A 24,992-nucleotide genomic window follows, 5' to 3' on the forward strand; every position below is an offset into this window, starting at 1 on the left:
CATGCAGAGTATCAGGTACAGTATCTTTTATATTACAGTGTGGTTGCTCCTGATACTTGTTGAGGTCTCAAATCAGTGTGACTCCATTCTTTGGGAAGTATGTTCTATGGAAATACATTATGAGATAAATCAAGTTTCAATGCAGGAAAAAAAACAGGTGCCCACAGTCCTCCAGAGCTCAGTCAGACCTGTCTCTCTGCCTATATTCCCCCACTTCTTGCACCTGAAGAAGTGCTAAAACACAATGCTCCACCCAAAACCACCTCTGTCAAGTATCAGGGGAATCCACGGGACTTCCTGGAATGGGCACTAAGTGTGGAAGAGGTTAGTCCCTTTCCATGATGTCCAATGGAATTCCTCAAATCTCTCTTTCCACCTCTTGCCCATTTGTAAGGCCAGTAGTCACCGCTGTAGCAGTCGTGGCCATTCACATGCAGATTCTCACTAGATTCAGACAGACAGTAAAGAAATAGTAGAGCCAAAAAATGGTGGGCCATTCCTTTATTCAAGACTCGCACCGGCTGACGAGCAAACACACACACAGGGCTCACAAAGCCACTGACACATTCTCCGGTTCCACAATCAGGAGAATCTTCTCTGGTTCCTCCTAGAATCAAAGGCCTCGCCAGTCCCAAAGTTCCTCACCTCTGGTTCCCCAACTTCTCCTTCAGCACTCTGCCTTCTCTCTGCTCTCACTCTGTAAAAATGGCTTCCTTTCCTCCAGCACACATTAGCAAGACAATGGCCCTTCCCAAGCAGGAAGGTAATTTGCAATTTCACAGACAACATACCTGGCGCTTAACAATAAAAGTGAGCAAACTCAAAAAATACAAATTTTACAAATTCATTTGCTCAACACCATTACACTATTTATTATTTATACATTTTTCTAAAACATTTTTGAATTCAGACTTTTAACCATGCATTTACTACTTATTGTGTGAAGCAGGTTTTCTTTAGTTTATCCTAAATTTAGTCCCCTTGAGGTCAAGTAGTGTTGTCAGGTTCTATTGACCAGAATTTATTGAACCAGTCCACATTCCCAATATCTTCATCCTTCAAGTTTTTAGTGTTTAATACATATTCATGATTAAATAAATTTTCCTTCACTGGCTTTATTTTTCCAGGCCAAAGAGTCCCAGGCTTCCCTCACTGTTCTCATATCCTCATATTCCACGTCTGTCATGCCTAGATCGCCAGTTTAAAGGGGGGAGAGGATGAAAAAAGGAAAGTGTCTTTCATTAACCAGCCCCACCATCAGTAGGAACGATTTCTGCAAGGAAAGTAGTAAATGATGCCATTTACTTGTTCTTTCCAGCTGGTGGATGAACACATTAGAAGTACACACCCACCTCTGACATGACTCTCATTTTTATATGAACTAAAGTAGAAAAGAAACAAGTCTCAGTTCCCCTGGCAAATCACTAGAAATCTCAAGAGAAAGGAAGGCCAAAACACAAAATCCTCACGCCACTTTAAAGACAAAAGGGTGAAATAAAGGAATTCATTCTTCCATTCATTAACAATTATTTATTGAATACCAGCTAAGAACTAAGCACAGTTCTGGGCCTTGAAGATCAGATGTGAGCAAGACAAACCAAAATACCCTATTCTCTCAGCACTTACATTGTAGTATAGAAACAGATAATAAACAACATTAGTAAAATATATACTATTAAACAAGTAAGTGCTGAGGAGAAAAATAATGCAGGGAAAGAGATATGAGATGTCAAGGACTGAAAAAAAATTTTCAGATGGTAGCCAGGGAAGGCCTTGTTTAAGAAGATCACTTTTTCCTTTTTTGGATTTTTTTTTGAGAGAGAGAGAGAGAGAGAGATAGGGACAGACAGGAAGGGAGAGAGATGAGAAGCATTAATTCTTCATTGTGGCACCTTAGTTATTCATTGATTGCTTTATCATATGTGCCAATACTAGGCAAGGGGTAGTGTGGGGGGCAGTGGCTACAGCCAAGCCAGTGATCCCTTGCTCAAGCCAGCAACCACGGGGTCATGTCTGTGACCCCACACTCAAGTTGCAACCCCACACTCAAGGTGGTGAACCCACACTCAAGCCAAATGAGTCCCCACTCAAGCCAGCAACTTTGGGGTTTCGAACCTGGATCTTCTCTATCCCAGACCAACACTCTATCCACTGCGCCACCACTTGATCAGGCTGGAATAATTTTTGGTTTATGAAAAACTTACAATGATAGTACTGAGAGTTCCAAGAATTCCTGTATGCCTCTCACCCAGTTTCAGCACCATTAATGTTATCATCTTACATTACTGTGGTAAATTTGTCAATATGAAAAAACCAACACTAGTAAATGGCTAGCAATTAAACTTCAGACTCTTCGTGTTTCACCAGTTTTTCCATTAATGTTCTCTTTCTATTCCAGAATGCAATTCAGAATACCACACTGTATTTGGATGTCATCTTCTCTGGTCTATGATAAGTTCTTGGTCTTTCCTTATTTATCATAGACACGATAATTTGAGAAGTACTGGGAAGTTTTTTTGTAAAATGTCCTTCAGTATGGCTTTGTCTAATGTTTTTCTCATGATGACATTGGAGTTACTGGTTTTTTAAGAAGAATACCACTCAGGGAAGAGCCCTTGTTCTCACTTCCTTAGCTTACTGGGTTTCTCCATTGTGAAGTTACTATTTTTTCCTTTCTATAACCTAGTCTTTAGAAGTGAGTCACTAAGTTCAGACTACACTCAAAACATTTAAGCCCCACATCTTGGGAGGGGAGGTGGGGAAAGTATCTATACATATATTTATATATAATTGGAATTCTTCTCTAAGAGATATTTATCTTTCCTCTGTTTGTTCATTCGTTCAATTATTTGTTTATATGAGTTCAGGCTCATGTATATTTATTTTGTACTTTGGGTTATAATCCAATACTCCACTACTTATTTTGATGCTTTTTTCAAATTTTTATTTATTCATTTATTTTAGAGACAGGGAGGGCAGGAAAGAGGGAAGAGGGACAAAGAAACATCCATTTGTTCTTCCACTCATTTATGCATTCATTGGTCAATCCTTGTATGTGCCCCCAACCGAGGGTGAAACCCACAAACCTTGGCATTTCGGGATGATGCTCCAACTAACTGAGCTACCTGGCCAGGCTATTTTATTACTTAAATCATTCGAGCTTTGGCCACTGGAAGAGAAGTTCACTTCTGTGTAAAGACCTAAGAGAATTGAGGAAGCTAGCCACAAACCTATCTAGGAGAAGAACATTCTAGGTCCCAAGGTCTGAGGGGTCTGGTACACTCAGGGAGCATGATGGAAGCCGAGATGGCTAGAGGAAAGGGAATGTGAGGGAAAGTACTAGGAGATGAAGTGACAAAGGTAATGCTGAGCCAAATCACAGGGCTGTGTAGGCCTGGAAAGCGCTTTGACTATTACTTTATAGAAGAAGGAAAGCCAAAGGACATGTTGTACACACGACAAAGGAACACTCTAGCTGCTGTGTTGATAACTAACTGTAGGCAATATGGGCAAAAGGAGGACGACCAGTTAGGAGCCTACTACAATAATCTAGGTGAAAGGTAATGGTGGTCACAGGGGTAATGAGAAGCGGTCAGACTTTGGATATATTCTGAAGACAGACCTGTAAGATTTACTGTCAGACAGAATGTGGGTATGAGAAGGAAAAAAGAAATAAACAATGACCATGAGAATTTTGACTTGAGCAACTGAAAGGACAGAGTTGCCATAAACTGAGATGAGGAAGGTTACAGGAGCTAAGTTTTAGACATGTTAGATTTGAGATGCCCATTAAACATCCACAGAGCCTGACCAGGTGGTGGCGCAGTGGATAGAGCGTCGGACTAGGATGCGGAAGACCCAGGTTTGAGACCCCGATGTCGCCAGCTTGAGCGCAGGCTCATCTGGTTTGAGCAAGGCTCACCAGCTTGAACCCAAAGTTGCTGGCTCAAGCAAGGGGTTACTCGGTCTGCTGTAGCCCCACGGTCAAGGCACATATGAGAAAGCAATGAACAACTAAGGTGTCGCAACAAAAAACTAATGATTGATGCTTCTCATCTCTCTGCGTTCCTGTCTGTCTGTCCCTATCTATCCCTCTCTCTGTAAAAAAAGAAAAAGAAAAAGAAAAACCATCCATAGAGAAGTATCTTATAGGCAGATTGATAGATGATAGATAGATAGATAGATAGATAGATAGATAGATAGATAGATAGATAGATGGGTCTGGAGTTCAGAGAAGTATGGGCTGGAGATTATTTAAAAATCTGGCTGTCGCCTGACCTGTGGTGGCGCAGTGGATAAAGCGTCGACCTGGAAATACTGAGGTCGCCGGTTCGAAACCCTGGGCTTGCCTGGTCAAGGCACATATGGGAGTTGATGCTTCCAGCTCCTCCCCCTTCTCTCTCTCTGTCTCTCTCTCTCCCTCTCTCTCTCCTCTCAAAAAAAAAATAAATAAATAAATAAATAAAATAAAATAAGTAAAAAAAACAAATCTGGCTGTCATCAGTATGCAGATGAAATATAAAGCCATTAGGCTAGATGAGATCACCAAGGACACAGTGTAGCTAGAGAAGAGTAGAGGTCCAAAATCTGAGCTGGGGGAATCTCTGTCACTAAGAGAAATCAAGACCTTCTTACCTGCCCTTTAATCAGAGACAAATTAACAAGTTTTTTCCCATCCGCTAGTACCTAGTAATGTTCTGCAGTGCATAACTCTCAGGTCTCTCAGCATGCAACCTTAACTCTCACTCACCTCGCTGAAATTCCCACCCACAATCTGCTCCTGTGCTGCTGTGCAACCGGTCTTCACCATAAGACAGTCATTATTGCCACCATTCCTTTGCAAGCTGTTCCTCCCACCTGAAAACCCTTTCTACTGCACCTCATCAAATGCCAGCTCTTTTACAAGCACCAACTAGTGTCTTCTGTGTTTTAGCTAACTAGTCTGACTCATAATGAATAACCTTCCTCTCCAAAGCAGCCAATCTCTGAATCTGTGTAACACTTGCTATCTGTACAACTAGATATTTATCACTTACTGATCTGTGTAGTTAGTTAACTTTACCTCTATTTAGCTCTTACTTATAGGTACTGCATCTTCTTTTAAGAAGAACAGCATCTCAGCATTTTCTATTCCCCTAACTGCCTGGCCCAAGTACCCACCATAGAACAAGTGCTCAGTAAATATGTGTGGATTATTTTATGTCAGTCTCATTATCCAATCACAGTCAGTAAGTTCCCTGAGGGTAGGGACCTGTTTTGTAGTTGTCCTTTATCTAGCACTGAGCTGGATACAGGTGAGAAGGCACTCAATATCTGCTAAAGGCTGGTGACAATGTCCCTGTCCCTGAGGATCCTACAGTATTGGCAGAAAACAATGAGAACATGTGTTCTGTGCTTGATACCTAGTCCTGTGAAGCCAGCTATTTCCTGGTCAACAGAGAAGCAGACAAGAATCACAGACGGAGGAAATACCAGGGCATCTGATACATGACGCAGAACAGGGATGAGAGATACTCAAAATCATGATGTTATCTTAACAGCCCAGACAAGAGGCTGTCCCAGCTGAGACAATGGGCAAAAGAATCATAAAAGATGAGTATTTCTTTGGTGAATCTCTTCTAAGAACTGGAGGCTCGAACTTTCAAAACTGAAAAATTTGCTCCCAGTTTCTAAATGGAAAGTATCAGCCTCAAAATACTACATACAGAATAATAGCACTTCTGTAAATACAACTGGAAGAAGGTAATTCATAATGTTATCTTTACATCTGGATAGTGGACTTTGGATGGTTATGTTGTTGTTTCCCTTTGTGCTTTTTGTGTGTTTTCCAAGTTTTCTGCTTTGAAAATATTACTTTGTTAGCAGGCAAAATAAAACAATGATCTTAAAATGAGCCAAATTCTCAACTCTCTAAGCACCTGACTCTCTAAGCAAAATGATAAAATCATACGCCAAAACCCTCTGTCAGTCTCCTTAACCATGTACCCAACACCTAGAAAAAAACCAGTGAAACTATAAGACTAACTGCTTCTTGAAAGAAAGATTCTACCTTGTTGATCTTTAGTTCCCCATCCTGGAGTTCTCAGCACCCTATAAGGCATATATTTAAGTGCTCAGTAAACATGAAGGGACAAGAGGAAGTGTGGTAAACTTATTAAATACAGATGCCACTAATGCAGTGACATCACTCTACCCCCATGCTACCCAGTCTACCTGATGCCAAGTCTGGTCCTTTCCTCTCCTATCTCTAGAAATTGTACAGGCTTGCCAAGTAGCTCTTAGGACAGACAAACTGCTGCCTCCTTGCACCACAGCATTCATCTTTTGCTCCCCCCCCCCTTTCCTATCTCCCTCCTCTTAGAAGGTGGTCTTGCCTCTCAGCTAGTAAAATGCACTGCACTGGGCCTGCGTGCTAGTCAGTCTGCAGAGAGTCATTGAGAGAATGAATCTGAATAATGAAAGCCAGAACAAGGTGATGCCTGGAGAGAGACTTGGTGTTGTACCTTCAATTTAGAACCTCATTTCAGTGGCTAATGCAGTCATTGGAGACATTAGCCTAATTTTTGCCAGGAGAGTCCAGTAACAGAGCAGTACTAAACATGGGCACAGAGGACACTGCTCATCTCAGGGACAGAGTGTGGAGAATGAAATTAGCAGCACTGCACTTATGGTGCAGAGAAAAGCAAACTCACACTCCTTTCCCCCAATTCATCAACAGCCATATTTAAAATGAAAAACAAACAAACAAACAGGAATGAATGTGGGAGTCAGCACAAGCATGAAGTTCAAGAAAGCCAAGACCCTTGAAGAGGCCCCCACGGGGCACTTATGGACTATGGGAAAGTTCATTCAAAGGACATTCAATAATTGCAGCCCTACAACAGATCTTGTCATTGCTAAGCCCTTCTATGCTGCAGGCCTGGGAACGCTCCAGAATCTGCCAGCAGGTCAGTTTGCTGAGGCCCGAGATGGGACACAAACCCATAAAGGTAAGACTGGAAGGGAAAGGCTCAACTACAGACACACTTATACAGACTCAGGGGATGGGGAGGCTATTCCTAAAACAAGAGCTTCCTATTGGCTAGGCTAAAAAGAAGCCACCCCTAGTCTGGTCCAGACTTGCCATAACTCTCTGATCATGTGGCCACTATTCTTGCTGCAGGAGCTATGTAGCTATTTGAAGAGGGAAACAGGAGCCTCAGAAGCAGCAACAACATCCCTAGGGAGCAGTGTCTGAGGGGCTCACCACTGTGCCAACAGTGGGCCTGCCATGGGCTTCACTGCATGGCCATGCTAAGGAAGGGACTCCTTTCTCTTATTCTAACAAGTTGGTGAGCCAGCAGCTCCTCCCTCTGCCCCTATAGATTTCTTATTGTTTCTGGTCCCCAAAGTCCCATTCTGTCCTCCACTCTGTTATCTTAGGTTCTTTTGACTTATCTAGGGATCGATGAGAAGACAGTTTAACCAAGTCTTCAATAGCCAAGGATTTTCTAGAAGAACTCAGAGCTCATTTTCCTTTCCCCTCCCCCAGCAGAAGATAAAGGAGAGCCCAACACCACCAGTAATTCACTCGCAACAGCACTAGCTTGGAAACCTCAATGACTTAGGTCAACCCTCTAATGACAGACACAAAGGCACCTGTGTATCCAGACATATGAGTGGAGGAGTGGGATGGCCTACCTACTTACTGAAATAGATTCCTATATGGGTTCTAGTTCTTAAAGCCAAGGCACTCTGCTATGTTCTCACTGTACTCAACACAGTGACAGGCACATAGTAAGGACTCAAATTCTATAGTACTTCACTTCTTCCATAAGTCTATGAGGTCCCTGGAATGTGAGTCACTGTCCCCTCACAGTTCTAAAGGAGAGCCCTATAGGAGAAGCAGGGGCTGCTTGGAAGGGAGAGTAAAAGAAATGAGAAGCTGGACACCCCAGACTCCACCCAAGAGGCATACACAACGAGGGGAGCGGCGCAAGAATAGGGAGACATGACATGCTCTTCATACACAGAGCCTGCCTGCCAAAATTTACTGGATGGCAGGAATCCTAGATCTGTGGGTGAGGACTGAGTCACATTATAAATCTCCTTTTTCTAAGCAGCACGTGCAAAAGCTCCCCATCTCAGGAAGGGTGGGGGCGGAGGAAGCAATATGTAAAAAAGGTGGTGGTCTGCAATTGGAAGCACAGATTTCATTCTAATACTAGAGCAGCCTCCTAAAATTACAAAGGGTCTATTCTGGAAGAAACTAGGAGAGCTAGACTATGGCTTTGGATAGAGTCAAAATACCACTGCCATGAAACTGTACCATCTCAGTGTTGATAATTTCCCTAGAAGAACAAATCTTCCCACAAGCATCAATCAGTCCCTCACTAAAATTTTAGAAATTTCTCAAAAAGAAAAAATCAGCTATTACCAGACACTCTAAATGCTAGACACTAGAAGCTGAGCTCCCAACATAATTAGGGGACATTCTGAATGGTGCCCTGAGGCAGACCATACAAGAACAGGGTAGAAAAGAGTTATATACACTTAGAAAGCTCATTTAGGGACTAGCCTGTGCATAATGCATGGAGGCCCAGGAGTGCAGACACTCCCGACGGCCAGCTCCAAGGCAAGCTGTGAGCCGAGAAACTGACAGATGGCTGCCCCAATGGCAACTGCATGCTCCAATGGCCACCTCCTCCAGTCCAACCTTAAGCAGAGGCTTATGCTTGCAAAAGGGGTGGGGAGGAACAGCAGATATTACCCCCATAGAACAGTGCCTTTCCCTAGGGAAGGTAAATATTTCCATCAGAAGGCAGAAGCAATTTCTTTCTGTGCAGGAAACGGAGCCGTAAACATAAAGTTGCTCATTCAAAAGAAACAGATGATCTCCACAAGCGGAGCAGTGCCAAACCATCTGTAAAGGGTTTGCACATCCATCAGCACAAGTGGCTGGTGGAGGAGGGGGAGCAGGAGTGTGGAAGGCCCACTTAGGGTGCAGTACTCTCTGGCCTCAGGCTACTGGTTATTTGATTGAACAGAAGCCCCAGCAGAGTAAAAGCCATCTTTCCACTGGGGCTCTAGCCTGAGCAAAGATGCAGCAAAGGTGTGATTTGAAGCAGTCTCTCTCCTCAAGTCCCAGTGCTTCCAATCTTCCCAATCCATACCCAAGGTCTATCTACATCAAGCCTTTGCATTCACAAGCCTTCAAAGGTAGTTTGCTGTTCAATCTTGAGCCAAACACTTCTGCCTCACACACTGTTCTCCTCCTCTTCCTTTTTAGTCACATGTGACTAAAAGAGAAATGACATCTCTCCAGTCTTATGCCTAAAATAATCTGTAGAGAAATATTGTTTATGAACTCTCCATAATACAATACATAATTCATAGATAGCCTAGCCATTTGCCACACTACTGAGTAATCTATGCACATCCCAAGGGTCTAACCATAAAATTTGTAAATTAATACCAAAAAGTAATATACCTTAGTCACTGAGAATACAAAGAACAATTTTTTAGCACTGATTGTTTTTTTTAACTTAGAAATATGGGCTTCTGGCCCTGGCTGGTGGTTCAGCGGACAGAGAGTCAGCCCAACATGTGTAAATCCGAGGTTCGATTCCCAGTCAGGGTACACGGGAGAAGTGGCCAGAAGGAAGGAGTAGCTCCTCTCCCTTCCCTCCCCTCTTTCTTTCCCTCCCGCACCTGGTGGCTCAAAAGGTTCAAGCGGGGCCCCGGGTGCTGAGGATAGCTCAGTTTGTTAAAGTGCATCTGCCTCAGGTGCTAAAAATAGCTCGGTACTCAAGCATCAGCCCCAGATGAGGTAACTGGGTGGATCCTGGTCAGGGCACATGTGGGAGTCTGCCTCACTATCTCCCCTCCTCTCACCTACTCACCTAAATAAAAATAAAGAAAAAGAAAATATGGGCTTTCAAGGGTAAATACTTGTGAGGGAGTTGTATGCTGGAATGAAAGACTTTATACTTTCCAGATGCCCCTGGCAGCTGACTTCAATGAAAAAATAAAAACTCCAAAATACACATTCTCCCAATGATAATAATGGCTTTCTTCTACAAACCCTGCTATTAGCATGACAGAGATGGCCACACCGGTCATAAGAAAAGCACATGTCCCTTCTGCACCCAAGAAGAACAAGTAAAATACCTGCTTTGTGCAAGAGCAAGGCACTTAGACAGGAAAGAATATGATAAATTATTGCAGAGCTGAGTTTGAACTTATTTCTCTTCTGGATGATCAAACAGTGAGCATGAGCGTAGGGGTAGGCATTACAATCCTCACATATTGCCATAGTGATTGGTGCTTAGATAAAACAGACAGGATTCATTTATATTCCAAGGCACAGCGACAAGTGCCCTGATCATTCAGTCCTGTAGAGTCCTAATTCCAAATAACTGGCCTGCTCCCCAGTCCCTCTATGGTACCACCGCAGGCTCAGACCCTGGGTATGTGTCTGCATAGTTATCTGACCTCTACTCAGAATGCAGCAGGTGTGCAGGGGTTCAAGGGGTTCAAGAGGCAAAGATTAGAGCCCCTTAGTTAGAACCCTCCCTCCAACACAGGAGGTGAGAAAGGCAGGTGTGATTTGCTATTCATAGCTCCACCCTGGTCAGTTTCTCTTTTACCTAACAGGTCACTTGGACACTCTCCTGTTTTGTTTTACCTTCTTATTTTGAAATAATTTTAAACTTAAAAGATGAAAATAGACCACAGAGTTACCATATATCCTTCACTAAGCTTCACCTGATAGTAACATCTTACGTAACCATAAAACAATTATTAAAAACTAAGAAATTAACCTGACCTGTGGTGGGACAGTGGATAAAGCATCAACCTGGAATACTGAGGTCGCAGGTTTGAAACCCCAGGCTTGCACATATGAGAAGCAATTATGAGTTGATGCTTCCTGATCCTCCCCCACCACCTTTCTCTCTCTCCCTCTCTCTCTCTCACTCTCAAAACAGTAAATAAAATCTTTAAAATTATTAAGAAATTAACAGCCCTAGCTGGATAGCTCAGTTGGTTAGAACATCATCCCGAAGTGCAGAGGTTACCAGTTCGATTCCTGGTCAGGGCACACACAGGAACAGATCGATGTTCCTGTCTCTTTCTCACCCTTCCTCTCTTTCTAAAATCAATAAAATAAACATTAAAAAAAAAAGAAATTAACATCAGTACAATAGTGGTAACTAAACCAAATACTTGACCCAGATTTCACCAGGTTTTCCTTTAATATTCTTTTTTCTGTCCTAGAATCTAACCTAGGATACAACACTGCATTTTTTTTTTCTTTCATTTTTCTGAAGCTGGAAACAGGGAGAGACAGTCAGACAGACTCCCGCATGCGCCCGACCGGGATCCACCCGGCACGCCCACCAGGGGCGACGCTCTGCCCACCAGGGGGCGATGCTCTGCCCATCCTGGGCGTCGCCATGTTGCGACCAGAGCCACTCTAGCGCCTGAGGCAGAGGCCACAGAGCCATCCCCAGCGCCCGGGCCATCTTTGCTCCAATGGAGCCTTGGCTGCGGGAGGGGAAGAGAGAGACAGAGAGGAAAGCGTGGCAGAGGGGTAGAGAAGCAAATGGGCGCTTCTCCTGTGTGCCCTGGCCGGGAATCGAACCCGGGCCCTCCGCACGCTAGGCCGACGCTCTACCGCTGAGCCAACCGGCCAGGGCAACACTGCATTTAATTGTCACATCTCTTGAGTCTCCTCCAATCTGTGATAGCTCCTCAGTCTCTATCTCTCTTAAACATACTTGAAGAGTACTGCTCAGCTATTTTTTAGTACCTTGATTTAGGTTTGTCTGATATCCACTACTTTTTACTACAACAGAATCAACAGAAGCTGACCTTTATTAAGCTATAACTATGCACCTGACATTAGGGTAAACACTTTATATGTTTACCTTATTTACTACTTAAAACAACCCTCTAAGGTAAGAATTATTACTATCCCTATTCTACATATGTTATATCACTATAGGATAATCCATTAAAGCTTAGTAAAATTAAGCTGATGGCAAGGTTACCCAGCTTTAAAAGGCAGAGCTGAGGTGTGACCTGGGCAGACTGACTTTACAACACTCTATTGTCTGTAGTGTCAAGGCACTATGACAACAACGAAATGCCAAAATACAGACTGGCTTCTGCCCTCCATCAATCCCCTCTCAGAAGGACATGTCTCTGTGAAGAAAGAGTGTTCTAGGATTTTGTCTTTTTCTCAAAGGAGACAAACTAATCCACTTTAATTCTAAGTTCTACCTATACAACCATAAATTTCTTCGTCTTGACAAGAAATACCTTGCTGGCCTAAGGACAAAGAAGAGACCATTGTTCTCCTGAGACCTCACAACAGACTAGTACCAGGCAGATAGGAGATATATGAGTGTGCAGGTGTGCTGAACTCAGAGAACTCTCTTCCAAGGGAGTTGCAAATATATTGAGATACTTTGGTCACAGGACAAAAAAGAAAAGGAGAAAAGGAGAGAGAGACCGAAAATAAACACATGTACCCTTATTTTGGTTGCTTTTTTTCCATGTCATACCCAGAAATATGGGCAACACAAGCTGCCACCTCCTCCTCAGCATGAGGCTCTTTGGCAAAGTTGAGACACAACCCATTCATGTAGCACAGGGGTGTGTGTCAGGGACAGGGCTGTGGGAGACAGTCCAGGAAGAACTCCAGGACTTGTTTTTAATGTTTAGGACTTTAGATCACTCAGTTCCACAAACTTTTCCCAAATCCCTTCTCTGACAATGCTAATGTGTTTTTCCTCTTGTTCTAACTGGTCACCAAAATACACAGCGGAAAGGACTGTCTTGGAAGTAATTTCTTTGATGCTGGTGGAATTGAAAGAATATTCTCTCAGCCAACACCTCCCTGTCTATTTATCCCTGCCACCTGCCACTCGGCTGCAGGTAGAGGCCACTACAGCAAGGGAGAAAAGGCAAGAGGGCAGGCAGCAAGGGAGAAGAATGAGAGCATTGAAAGGAAAAAGGAAAAAGAGCAAGAGAGAGAGACCATTTGGTCAAACTGAGTCACTACAGAAGCAAGACTTTCACTGTCACACATAAGTAGTGTGTGTTAGATGATGCTAGCAAATAGGTGAAAAGACTCAGCCTTCCTCTGATTTGTCTTTCTCTTACTTTTCCCCATTTCCCTTCACCCTCTCAAGTGTACCCCCCCAACTCTATCACTAAGATGGACTCCTGTAAATCAAGTATTTCATCTGACTACCCTTATTACTGCCATCTTGGTGCAAGAAAAACCTACTTCCCTTTGAAATATACCACTCTTGGGGGCAAAGGGAGTATAGATAGAGACATGGGGGGTGTTGTATTCAGTGGGACACTTGAATGCATGTTAACACAATAAATAAAAATTAATTTAAAAAGCAAATTTTAAAAAAAGAAATATACCACTTTTCACCTAACTCCAAGTTATCCTCAGCTAGCCATTTTGATCAAATACTGGAGGTTAAAATGCTAATGGCATTTAGAAAATAATTCCTCCAGCCTCTCCATCTGCAATCTAACCCAGTGGGAATCTAAAGCCAGTTTACAACCCTCGAATTACACTGCACACAGGACTACTTACTTCACTGCGTTTAGGGATATCTGGATCCATCCCCAAGACCCCTAAGACCTAACCCGGGAGAAATGAAGATGGGGCAGCTTGAATAATTCTATATCCTCTTAAATAATTTCCCCCCAAAATTCACATTATTTTGTTCCCACACAGACCTCAAGTAATACTGCTTTCAATCAATGATCCTTCAGCTTCTATCTTCAGAACAAAGGAAATCCTAGGAAAAGCAATGGGATCTGAGGCCCTTTCACTGACCAACCACAGACTCCAAAAGAGACCATGAGAAGGAGTAATTATTCCTTTATGGAGCACCTTGAAACCCTCTTAAATAATGTACATAAAGCACCAAGCACCAGGGGCTTTCTCCAAAAATGCTGGTTTTCCTCCCTTCTCTAACTGCTAGGCTAGAGTTCCTGAGCCCTATTCTGCCTCACTCATTCTTGACCATGAGATACTAGACAACCTCTTCACCCTCTGTCCAAGAGCCTGACTTGGCAAAACCAGGATGAAGATCAGAGATTAACAAGATGATGTTTATGCAACTTTTAGGGGGCTACTGGGGTGGGAGACCAAAAGAATTTTCCTTTTTCCTAGGTTAAAAAAAAAAAACACCTTTACAATTACACCATATTACTATTCCACAAAAACTCACCTCTGCCCAGATAAACTAATTATGGCCACAGATAATCAAATCTGAAAACTTTAATCCAAGGAAATGGTTCTCTCCTTTCAAACAATTATATTACACAAACAGAAACAACATATTCTAGAAGTAAAGAAATTAAAATACAACTCAATCTTTGTTAGTCCAAATCAACATATTATGGAAAATAAAGCAAGATTAACAACCTATTAGTTTATGAACAATAATAAAACAAAACCTTAACATAAACAGAAATACAATCAGCCTGATTACAGCACAAGCAACAAAAGACTTACGGAAGAGCCCCTGATACATTCAGGCACTCTTTAGATCTGCCTAGAAGACCAGTGGTCTGTGGGTGCCACCCTCTCTGTGACCTTGGACGTTGCCAAAGGCCTCTAAGAAACTGGATGTTGCCTGTTTCAGGAGAGAGAAGGTTGGAGCAGGTTCAGAGGAGTTTCCTATAAAGCTCCCCAGCTTTCCCCACAGGCCAGACAGAAAAAGGCCTCCCTCACCAACCCCAAAGACAATCCCTTAATGATCTGTCAATCATACTGCACACTCCAGCTATCCACTACCTAGAGCTCAGATTGTTTTAGAAAGTCACCAAACCCACTGATCCTGGCCCACCACCAAGTTGAATATCAGATGTCAACTGGGCCCTTCCTGATGTTGGGTAACACTAAATTCTAATGTCTTGATTGTCTCAGCACTTCCGCACACGGGTTCTTCCTAGCCTCTCCATTCCTCAAGCACTCAATCAAATCGTTCTCTTTCAGCAACCAAGGTAAAAGTCCCATCCTTGGCTTGGCTCAAAAAAACTGAAGACATCTAATGGAGTCTTCCTTAATTTCCCTCTATATCTCTCCCACTTTACCTTGTTTTCTTCTAGCCTCTGCTTCTAATTTCCAAAGCTCATCACACTCACAAGACCAAGACTTTCCATCTGCCACCTAAACAACTTTGCCTCATCAATGATCTCTTCTCTGAGATTGCAAATCTGTCAACACTGGTTCCTTTCCCCTCTGCCTTCCAACATGCACAAAAGCTCTCTCTATTCTGTTCCAATGACCCTGCCTCTGCAAAATCTTTCCTTCGGGACCCCTTCTCTGTGTTCTCACAGAGCTCTATTTCTGTTTAGGGCTCCCCCTACCCCATAAGCCCACACAGGCAAGCCTCTGTCAATTCCCACCATGGTCTTTCTTGCATCAAGCACTACAGCTGAAACATTATAGGAATTCAACAAATGTAATATAAAATAAACACGTTTTTTGATGTGGCTATCTCTAAAATTATCGTTTTTGTTCTTTTTTCCACTATTCTCAATTAATATCATCTTTTTTCATTTCATAGCCGAACTGAACCCACTACTTACTCAGAGCTTACACTTACTTTCACATCTTTAGATTTACTGCCTTGTCAGTTCTCCTCCTTATCTCCCTTCCCTCCCTCGCATTGCTCCCCTATGCTTCCCACCACTACCATCCCATTATTCCCCTACAGATCCCTCCCTGCTTCTCCAGCCAGGCAGACACACTCTCACTTTTATGTCTCTATTCATATCAACTCCCCTCCCTCATGCTTTCTGCCTGTTCTCTTATCTACCTAGTCAAATAGTATCTCCTCTTAAGTTACTGGTTAGTTCCTACCTCCAGTGCTGTGACAAAACGAAGAACAGAACAGGTTCCAGAAAAGGTCCTCTCATTCCAGCTCCAGGCCAGCTCCTGAGAACTATCCCAAACCCTGGTTAGTCTCAACCTTGGAGATGGCTTTAACAGTCTTAGCCAGCAGGGTGAGGCCAATATTAGAGAAAGAAGGGAAATCAGGGCTACACAGATTGTCTGAACTAAAGCCAAGCCCTGGGCATAAGGAATGGAACTGGTTTTGGCAACTAGTTTTTCATTATCTCTAGTCCAGTCTAAGTTTTTCATTTCAGCCAGTTTGGGCATCAGATCTTTGAGAGCTGAGACTGTGCCATTCTGCTAAGCACTCTTTACTAAACCTCAGAGAGAACAGGAGGAAGCAGAGGAAGAAGAGAATGGGGGCCCAGGGTGAGTATTAAGCATAGAAATGTTTGTTAGAAAGCAGATGGCCAACAGCTGTCCTCTATTACCACCCAAGTCCACAGATTGCAAACTAGATCCTGACCTGCCCCATTCATGTAATGAAGGCCAAAGCCCAGGCTGAGATGCTCTGGTGCCAGCATGGAACTCAGACAGCTAGTCTCAAAGTGGCCTCAGTCTTGGCAGTGGCTGCCATAACGTCACAGGCTTTCCTGCCCTGGCGTCCACCTGTTCCCTCAGGGGTATGGGATTTGGCTGCTACAGGACAGTAGTTAGCTATCCTGGGGGAACTCCACCTATGGGAAATAAGATCTCTCTGGAATGAAGAGATCTAAACTGTCCTTATAAAGCCTTCTGGTGCCTTCATGCATTCCACCCTTTTGTCTGCCAGTACAAGATAATTTGGAGCCTCAGAAATTGCTCCTATAGGCCTCGAGAGGCTTGACATACTGCTATGCCGCAAGCAATTCCCCAAACTCATTCCCAAGGAGCAAAAAAGATGCTCAAAGTGGAGAATGCTGAACAAAGGCTGGGAGGTGACGATAATGGGGAAACTGGGCCAGAAGTATAAGAGGAAAGGAACAAATAAAATTCTTGGGGAATCCCCAGGAGATTTGAAAGGCTTCAAAGTTAGGGAAGAAAGCATTGTCCAGAAAGAGGTAGCACCAAAGATAAGCTCTGTTGAACACCTCATCCTAAAAAGGTGCTGGATACAGCAACTTGTATTCAAGAGAGGAGAAAGACTCCTCCACAGCACACAAGAACCACCTTGTTTCCTCTATCCAGCTCCTGCTCCACTTTTCCAGCACTGCACCTGAGCCAGGGTGAAAGAGCATGCAACAGAGGCCCCATCCCATATCCTCCCCTCTGGCCATTATTTCATGGTGGCAGCCAATGAGGACACAGGAACATAAGTGTAAATAAATACCCACCTCTCTTGGGCCTACAGGAGTGGGTATGTGTGCATTCCTATATGGGAAGGATGAGACAGAAGCAGGTCATGCTCTTGTGGATCATACTGGAGAATGAGATGACCCATAAGTAAGATCCCTCCAGACTAGAGGAGAAAGGGAAGCTCATCTGTCTCCCAAGCTGGGGATGCAGCAGGAAGCACTGGGAGCTTTGCTCCTTAGTACTACCCTCAGCTGCAGCCTGATCTTCATCCCGGGTTCCTGGCACAGAGTTCCTAAAACCCTTGGAATTTCCTAGTATCTTTTTTTTCCTGAGTTTATGCCGATGAGATGACTCAGTGAGAGGCCTTTAGATAACTTTAAGATGGGAGCTGATCACCAGAAAGATCAAGCTATGATTAGAGGGTTAAAACTTTTTTTTTTTTTTTTGTATTTTTCTGAAGCTGGAAACGGAGAGAGACAGTCAGACAGACTCCCGCATGCGCCCAACCGGGATCCACCCACCATGCCCACCAGGGGCCGACGCTCTGCCTACCAGGGGGCGTCGCTCTGTTGCGACCAGAGCTACTCTAGCGCCCGGGGCAGAGGCCAAGGAGCCATCCCCAGCGCCCGGGCCATCTTTGCTCCAGTGGAGCCTCTCTGCGGAAGGGGAAGAGAGAGACAGAGAGGAAGGAGAGGGGGAGGGGTGGAGAAGCAGATGGGCGCTTCTCCTGTGTGCGCTGGCCGGGAATCGAACCTGGGACTTCTGCACGCCAGGCCGACACTCTACCACTGAGCCAACCGGCCAGGGCCTAGAAGGTTAAAACTTTTAACACCATCCCCCTACCTCCAGGGAGGGAAGAGAGAGCTGAAGATTAAGTTCAATCACCAGTGGCCAATGGTTTAATCAATCATGCCTATGTAGTTAAACCTCCATAAAAGCCCCTAAACAACAAGGTTCAGAGAGCTTCCAGGCTAGTGAACACACAAGTGCTGGGCAGGTGGTATGCCCAGACAGGGCAACGAAAGCTGGGAACCCCTGCCCTCATATCTCATCCTACGCATCTCTGCCACTGGGCTATTCCTGAGCTGTATCCTTTACAATAAATCAGTAAATTTAAGCCAAGTGTTTTCCTGAGTTCTGCAAGCTATTCTAGCAAATTATCAAACCTGAGAAGGGGGGTCATGAGAAACCCTAATTTATAGCTGGTTAGTCAAAAAAATTAAGAGTGGCTTGGAATTTGCAATACATCTGAAGTAGAGGCAGGAGCACTGAGCTATTAAACTGTGGGATCTGACGCTAAGTCCAGGTTGACAGTATCAGAATTGAAGTGAATTGTTGGACACCCAGTTGGTGTTGGAGGATTGGAGAATCACACAGCACCATCCAAGCTACATGGGGCCAGACTGCTCCTTTAGACAGATGACCAGGGCCTGCAGGAAATCAGACTCCTCACTTAACTACTTGAAACAGAGTAGTTGGTTTACTATAAATGAGGTTTTTAAAATTCAATTCCCTTCCATTGCTCATGCAGATATGAAATGATCTGACCAGATGGCTGGTGCTCTAAAATTCTTGGATTGCTCTCATCAGTTGATGATTTGGATCTCCCTCCTTTTTTTAACACCCTCACATGAACGTGTTCCTGCACAAACTTGCTGTGTGCTCCCATCAAATGGGCTCTTTGTATTAACACAAATATTTCAGAGCTTCCTGAAAGTCAGCTCAGGTCAATAAGGAGCCCCAGGTTTGAGCTTCCCTGAGCTCACATGGGGCCAACACACATCACTGGTTAATGGGCAGGACAAGGGAGTCCTTTGCCCAGGGTGCCCTAATGTCTCCACTTCTCGTTCAGGTCTCCAAGGAAAGGGAGGCTGCAAAGGTATATTTTTTCAAATGACATCTATAGTCACTTATTGCGTATTTCCTACATGCCAGGCCCCATGTGAAACAATTTACACATGTTAATCTTGTTGCATTTTCATGTCATACTTATGAGATAGACAGTTTCTTTGCTATTTTCAGATGAGGAAACTGAGATTCAAAGATCAACCTGACCAAGACCACATAGCTCAAAAAAAGAACTAAAGGTGGGGTTTAGCATTATAAAATTTGAGTCACTGCTACACCAAGATCTCAGGACTAGAGAGAAGTCTTTGCCTCCCCAGCCCCTTCCCTTGCGCCCTTACTGAGCACAAGACACCTATAACAGAACATTCAAAAACACTTCGGTGCCTTTTTCTGTCTCTGTATCCTTTGTGAGACAATGAGCCACGGGAAGTCAAGGGTCATATCCCATTTGCTACCCAGAGAAATAGTACGGCACAGTGGCTAAGAGCTCAAGCTTAGGGCCAGACAAAGCTAGGTTTAAATTCTGATCACTTACGGGTCACTTGGCTAAGTCAGTTCTCCTCTCTGGGACTGTTTTGTCTATATAAATGAGGGTAGTTATAGCACCTTCCCTCAAAGAATGCCTGGTACAGTTGATGCTCAGTAAATGTGATTTATTATCTGCATCTCCAGCTACCAGTATAGTGCCTGGCACAAAACAGGAACTCAAAAAGTGCCCAGGGAGGACAAGCTCCACTATATATTGCTACCAGCTTTCATAATAACAAGTGCATAGGCACAGAGTCTAAGGTTTCAGGGGTCCTCAGCCCAGAACAAATTCCTGAGTTCCTTGCCCAGAACCCAGAGGACCTGCCAGCAAAAAGCTTTCCTCTGCTTGCTTGTGAACAGCTGATGCTGAATCCACACTCAAATGCTTGCTGTGCTTCCATAAGGTGAGACAGATCCCAAAATAAACCAGGAGAGAGAGAGAGAGACAAGAAAATCACTTCCAGGAACAAGCGGCTCACAGTAAGGATGCTGACAGTAATAAGAGGCAGGCATACTTGAGAGTGACCTGCTGCTGCTCCAGGGCTCAGCGGCTGGGGCCCAATTCCCACCTGGCCTGCTAAGAAGACCCATGAAGTGATGGGTTGATCCCCTGGTATTCCAACACATGACTGTAAATCTGCCTTCGAATAAGCCCAGACCCTGTAACCCAGTATCTCCTCCATGGAAGCCTGAGGACAACAGAGCTGAGGTCCTCCCTTCAGAGACCTGATGGGTACCAAAGATACTGAACTAGGGTCAACATAAACTAGCCACTTTTCCATTTTCTTAAAGGTCTCCAAAAGATATACCACCATCTGCTTGTGCCATGTCTCTGACCCTGGTACAGGAAATAGTGTGCTAACCTCTTCTGTTTCCTCACCAAAAATCTCTGTGGAGGGAGAAAGGGAAAAGTCCTTCATAACCATGGAAGTCTCCTCTTCTCACCAGAAGTTTCCTTCCCTATCTAAAGCCAGAAAGGACAGGAAGACTACACACTCATGCACTCTCACTGGCATCCAATCCCACATTCGAGCTGAAGGGGTGGCACAAATAGAGAAATGACCATTTAAAACTGCCTCAGACTGAGTGATGTCTTCATGTCAAGAACGCTCACAACAGCCTCTGCAGCAGGTAGGGCAGAACATTTCCTCCATATCACTGAAGGGCAGGAGGATTCAGTGACCTGCCCGACATCTTCTAAGTAGCAAAGCTAGAATTTGAACCCAGAACCAGCTGAGTCTAAAGTCAGTCCTCTTAATCACTAAATTATATTACCTCCCCATTTATCCATTCATCATACAAGTTCCCAGGACTGGCTACATTCCTTTAACCTTTAGGTAGCTATGTTGGAAGCTCCAAGGCAGAAATTAGAATGTAGTAAATTAAATATTATACTCTGATTGAAGGCAAGTGTCAGCTATTCACACGGATCACTGAGAGGTCAATTTCCTACCAACAGACATACATACAAAACCTTCTCAATATAACACACAGAATATACCTCAATCCTATATCAAGGCCTAAGAGAATCTTGTCCGCCTCCATTGGTCAGACTCCCCAGCACCAGACTCAGAATAACTCTCTTAAGACAGAGCATGCACAAATGAAACCAGAAACTTTGACCTCTAAGCTGTGGGGCCTGATTACCTGTGTTCAACCCCAACACATCAGCCTTTGGGACAGCAGCTAGGGTATTTGGGTAAGAAGAATTTACAAGGGACTCATGAGAAACTAGAAGACAGAGGAAGATGCCAATGGGGCTTCAAGTTAAATGTAAAAATCAATGCTCCACTCTAATTCTCTAGGAGGCACTCAGAGCCCTCAGCCTGCCATTGTCATACGTGTTCTGGCTCTCCTTGCCCAAAGTTACAGAGGGTGCTCTTTGCTTAGCTATTAATAGAAGCCCCACTGCCAGAAGGTTGGGCAAGGGCCCTGGGGCAGAACTTTCAGGCTTATTCTGCAATGTGGACCAGGGCCTGGAAAGGTTCTAGAAAAACAGAGAAGTTAGGAATGGGGGCCACAGGACACTGATCTCCAATTGCCCCAGGCATTTACCCAGTTTAAAGTGGTACAAAGCACTTTTAACCACATAAAACCAGTATATACAACCCACATCTTGTAGTCTCCACCCCTGAGAACTCCTCCACTAGTCTTCAAGGACCTGGGAGCTCAGTTCTCAGGAAAGCTAGAAGGAAGGCAGGGGTTGGACCTGCTGAACCCAGTACCTCTATTCCTAAAACCTCCCTCTCCCTAACACCATTAGTTCCGACTTGGCTTCCTTGGTGCTTTATCACTCTTCTGTGGCAGCAACTACCCCTGTGCAAGCCCAGCAGGAGTGATATTACTACCAGAAAGTTGGCTGGCACAGCAAATGCTGTCCTTGCCAGCACAGCAGCAATGGAGGCAGGGAAGATATGGTGATGAATATTGGCAAGGAGCTGATGAAACTAACTGTGGAAACTGCCAGGGCTTGCCATCCACCTTGCCATAGTGCAGAATGCAAACAACCTACTCAGAACAAGCTCAAGTGTCACCACAGTGGGACAAGGACAGCTTGGACTAGAAGGGGAGGAAAGTAGGTCCAGATTCTGGGATCAATGACATTGGACAAGTCAGCTGAATGACATAGTTCAAGGTATATATTCTCTTTAATCCTCAATGTTTTCATAGGAAAATGGGTCCTATCATGTGAAGATCGAACAAGATTACGCACATGAAGTATCTGACGCAGAATCTCAATATGATAAACACTCTACTATTGCTGGCTACTTTCAATATTATTTTAAGCCCTGGGCCCAGGCTCATAAAAAGGTTAGAAAGCTGTTCTTTCTGAAGATGCCCCCATTTGAAAACCAGGCCAGGACCAGCCCCTATTTCTTGGCACAGGTTCCTTTAGCACAGCGGTTCTCAACCTGTGGTCGCAACCCATAAAATATGTATTTCCGATGGCTTTAGGCGACCCCTGTGTTTTGGTCGTTCGACCCCCGCTGGGGTCGCGACCCACAGGTTGAGAACCGCTGCTTTAGCAAAAGAACACTCCTGCCCTGCACTGGTGCTCAGGCCTCTCCTGTGAACAATATTTCAGCAGTACTGAGCTGAGCAGAAGAGCCCAAAATAGCATTTGCAGAGCGAGGCACATGTCACTGCCTCTCCTGTGCTTCAGAAGTGCAAGGAAAGAAAGTTTTCAATCACTTGCTCAGAAAGCTTGGCCACCCACCACCTGCCTTCCTTCCAGGGCACTCAGAGGTTGAAATCTCTGTTCTGCTGGAAAATGAAGGTCCCTGAGACCTGCAGCAGTAGCCACCCTCTGATGGACCACACTGTTCCCCTCCAGTGGATCAAAGAGTGGCTGCTGCTTTAAAGGAGCCCTGTGGGGACAAAGGACATATGCAATTTGAATCAAAGTGTGATTCATGGGGACAGGGGTAGGCTTGGTACCTGGTCGAAGGGCCTGCCACTCATGGCTTGGGTGAAACACCTCCAGGATCTCAGGGTCCAGCTCCTCTTCTGTGGTTTCCATTCTCTCTGTTTCTTTGGTGGTGCTCTTGTCTGGGTTGGTCAGCGCAAACTCCTTCTGAGAAGAAAACACATAGAGCATGACCAAGCACAGCTAAGCACAAGGCAAGCAGAAAGAAAATGGCCTGGGGTGGTACCCTCTGCCCTGTATGCTCCTCCTCCCTTTCCCAGCCATATTTGGACCTTGCACCAGATAGCCTCAGAACCAATGTAATATATGGTTAAATGAACACAGCACATATCGTGTATATATAATAGCACTTCTGTATAAGGAAAAGGTCCAGAAAGTTCCATAATCTCTCCAAGGGGGTTAAGAAAACAAAAAAAGATAGTAATGGCCTTGCTATTATTATACACTGTTTAATATTTAAAACTCGTATCTATTACTTACAATTAAAAAATATTTTTAAAATTTATTGATTTTTAGCAAGAAGCGGAAGGGAAAGAGACAAAAACATCCATCTGTTCTTGTGTGTGCCCTGACTGGGGATCAAACCTGCAACCTTGGTATATCAAGACAATGTTCAACCAAGCTATCTGGCCAGGGCTAAATATATATATTTATAAAAGGAAAAGCACACATATGAATGGGAGATAACGCCTCAAATGACCACCCAGATGTACAAAAGCTGGCAGCTAAGGCCCAATTGATTCCTAAACAGCCTAGCAGGCACAGTAAGGATCTGACAATTTTTCAGGGTGCCTATGGGGCATAAATGATCACTTGGGACATTCCAACCCATGTGTGTAATCACTTTTCTTCCACCTCCCAATTCTTCCTCTAATAATAGTAAGTGTATTTCATGGATTCCTCCTATGAGCCTAAAGCTGTGCTAGGGACTGTACACAGATCTGATTTGGTTCCCAACAATGCTAACCCTGCATGGGAAGTAACCACGTGTCTCTTTCAAGCAGTGCCCCAAGTGGGAAGCAGGGAGTCCAGCTTGGCTGAGGAAGAAAGAAGCCCAGGTTGGAAACCCCTTCCTAAAACCTTTCACCCCATGGAGAGAGAGCATTGAGGATTAATGAGATGGTGTCAGTAGAGCCCTTTTTTTTTTTTTTTTTTTTTTTTTTTTCATTTTTCTGAAGCTGGAAACGGGGAGAGACAGTCAGACAGACTCCCGCATGCGCCCGACCGGGATCCACCCGGCACGCCCACCATGGGGCGACGCTCTGCCCACCAGGGGGCGATGCTCTGCCCATCCTGGGCGTCGCCATATTGCGACCAGAGCCACTCTAGCGCCTGGGGCAGAGGCCACAGAGCCATCCCCAGCGCCCGGGCCATCTTTGCTCCAATGGAGCCTTGGCTGCGGGAGGGGAAGGGAGAGACAGAGAGGAAAGTGCGGCGGAGGGGTGGAGAAGCAAATGGGCGCTTCTCCTGTGTGCCCTGGCCGGGAATCGAACCCGGGTCCTCCGCACGCTAGGCCGACGCTCTACCGCTGAGCCAACCGGCCAGGGCTGTAGAGCCCTTTGAGCTCAGGAGACAGAGATGCAAGATAAACACAAGGTACTGTATTATTCATTTTGCTCCTTCCCAGCCTTCCTGTCCCATTCTTAAACCTGTTCTTGCATAAAAAGCAGTAAGGCCTCAAAAAAGTGGAACTACAGAGTTCCACAGCTCTGGGAAATTACATTCGGGAGGGCAAGGAGAAACCCACACTAGCACACAGGACTGTTATTTCAGCACTCCTTTTCCCCCCATAATCACTTTTCTTCCACCTCCCAATTCTTCCACTAATAATAGTAAGTGTATTTCATGGATTCCTCCTATGAGCCCAGAGCTGTGCTAGGGACTGTACACAGATCTGATTTGGTTCTCAACAATGCTAACCCTGCATGGGAAGTAACCATGTGTCTCTTTCAAGCAGTGCCCCAGATCCAGATACTATCCCTGCCTACCTGGGTCCCT

General features: G+C 44.5%; 1 protein-coding gene across 4 annotated transcripts in view; it reads right to left on the reverse strand.

The window, feature by feature from the left end:
- Nucleotides 1-24,992, reverse strand: part of SIL1 (SIL1 nucleotide exchange factor) — a 349,165-nt gene that overhangs the window by 150,172 nt on the left and 174,001 nt on the right. For 3 of the 4 annotated variants that reach the window (XM_066343118.1, XM_066343120.1, XM_066343117.1), the window contains exon 3: nucleotides 23,006-23,141. In XM_066343118.1, the coding sequence (XP_066199215.1) occupies nucleotides 23,006-23,141 (136 nt within the window). The remainder of the gene's footprint in view (nucleotides 1-23,005; nucleotides 23,142-24,992) is intronic. The other variant, XM_066343119.1, reaches the window with a different exon arrangement.

Source organism: Saccopteryx leptura, chromosome 6, assembly GCF_036850995.1.
Source record: "Saccopteryx leptura isolate mSacLep1 chromosome 6, mSacLep1_pri_phased_curated, whole genome shotgun sequence".
NCBI classification, from domain to species: Eukaryota; Metazoa; Chordata; class Mammalia; order Chiroptera; family Emballonuridae; genus Saccopteryx; species Saccopteryx leptura.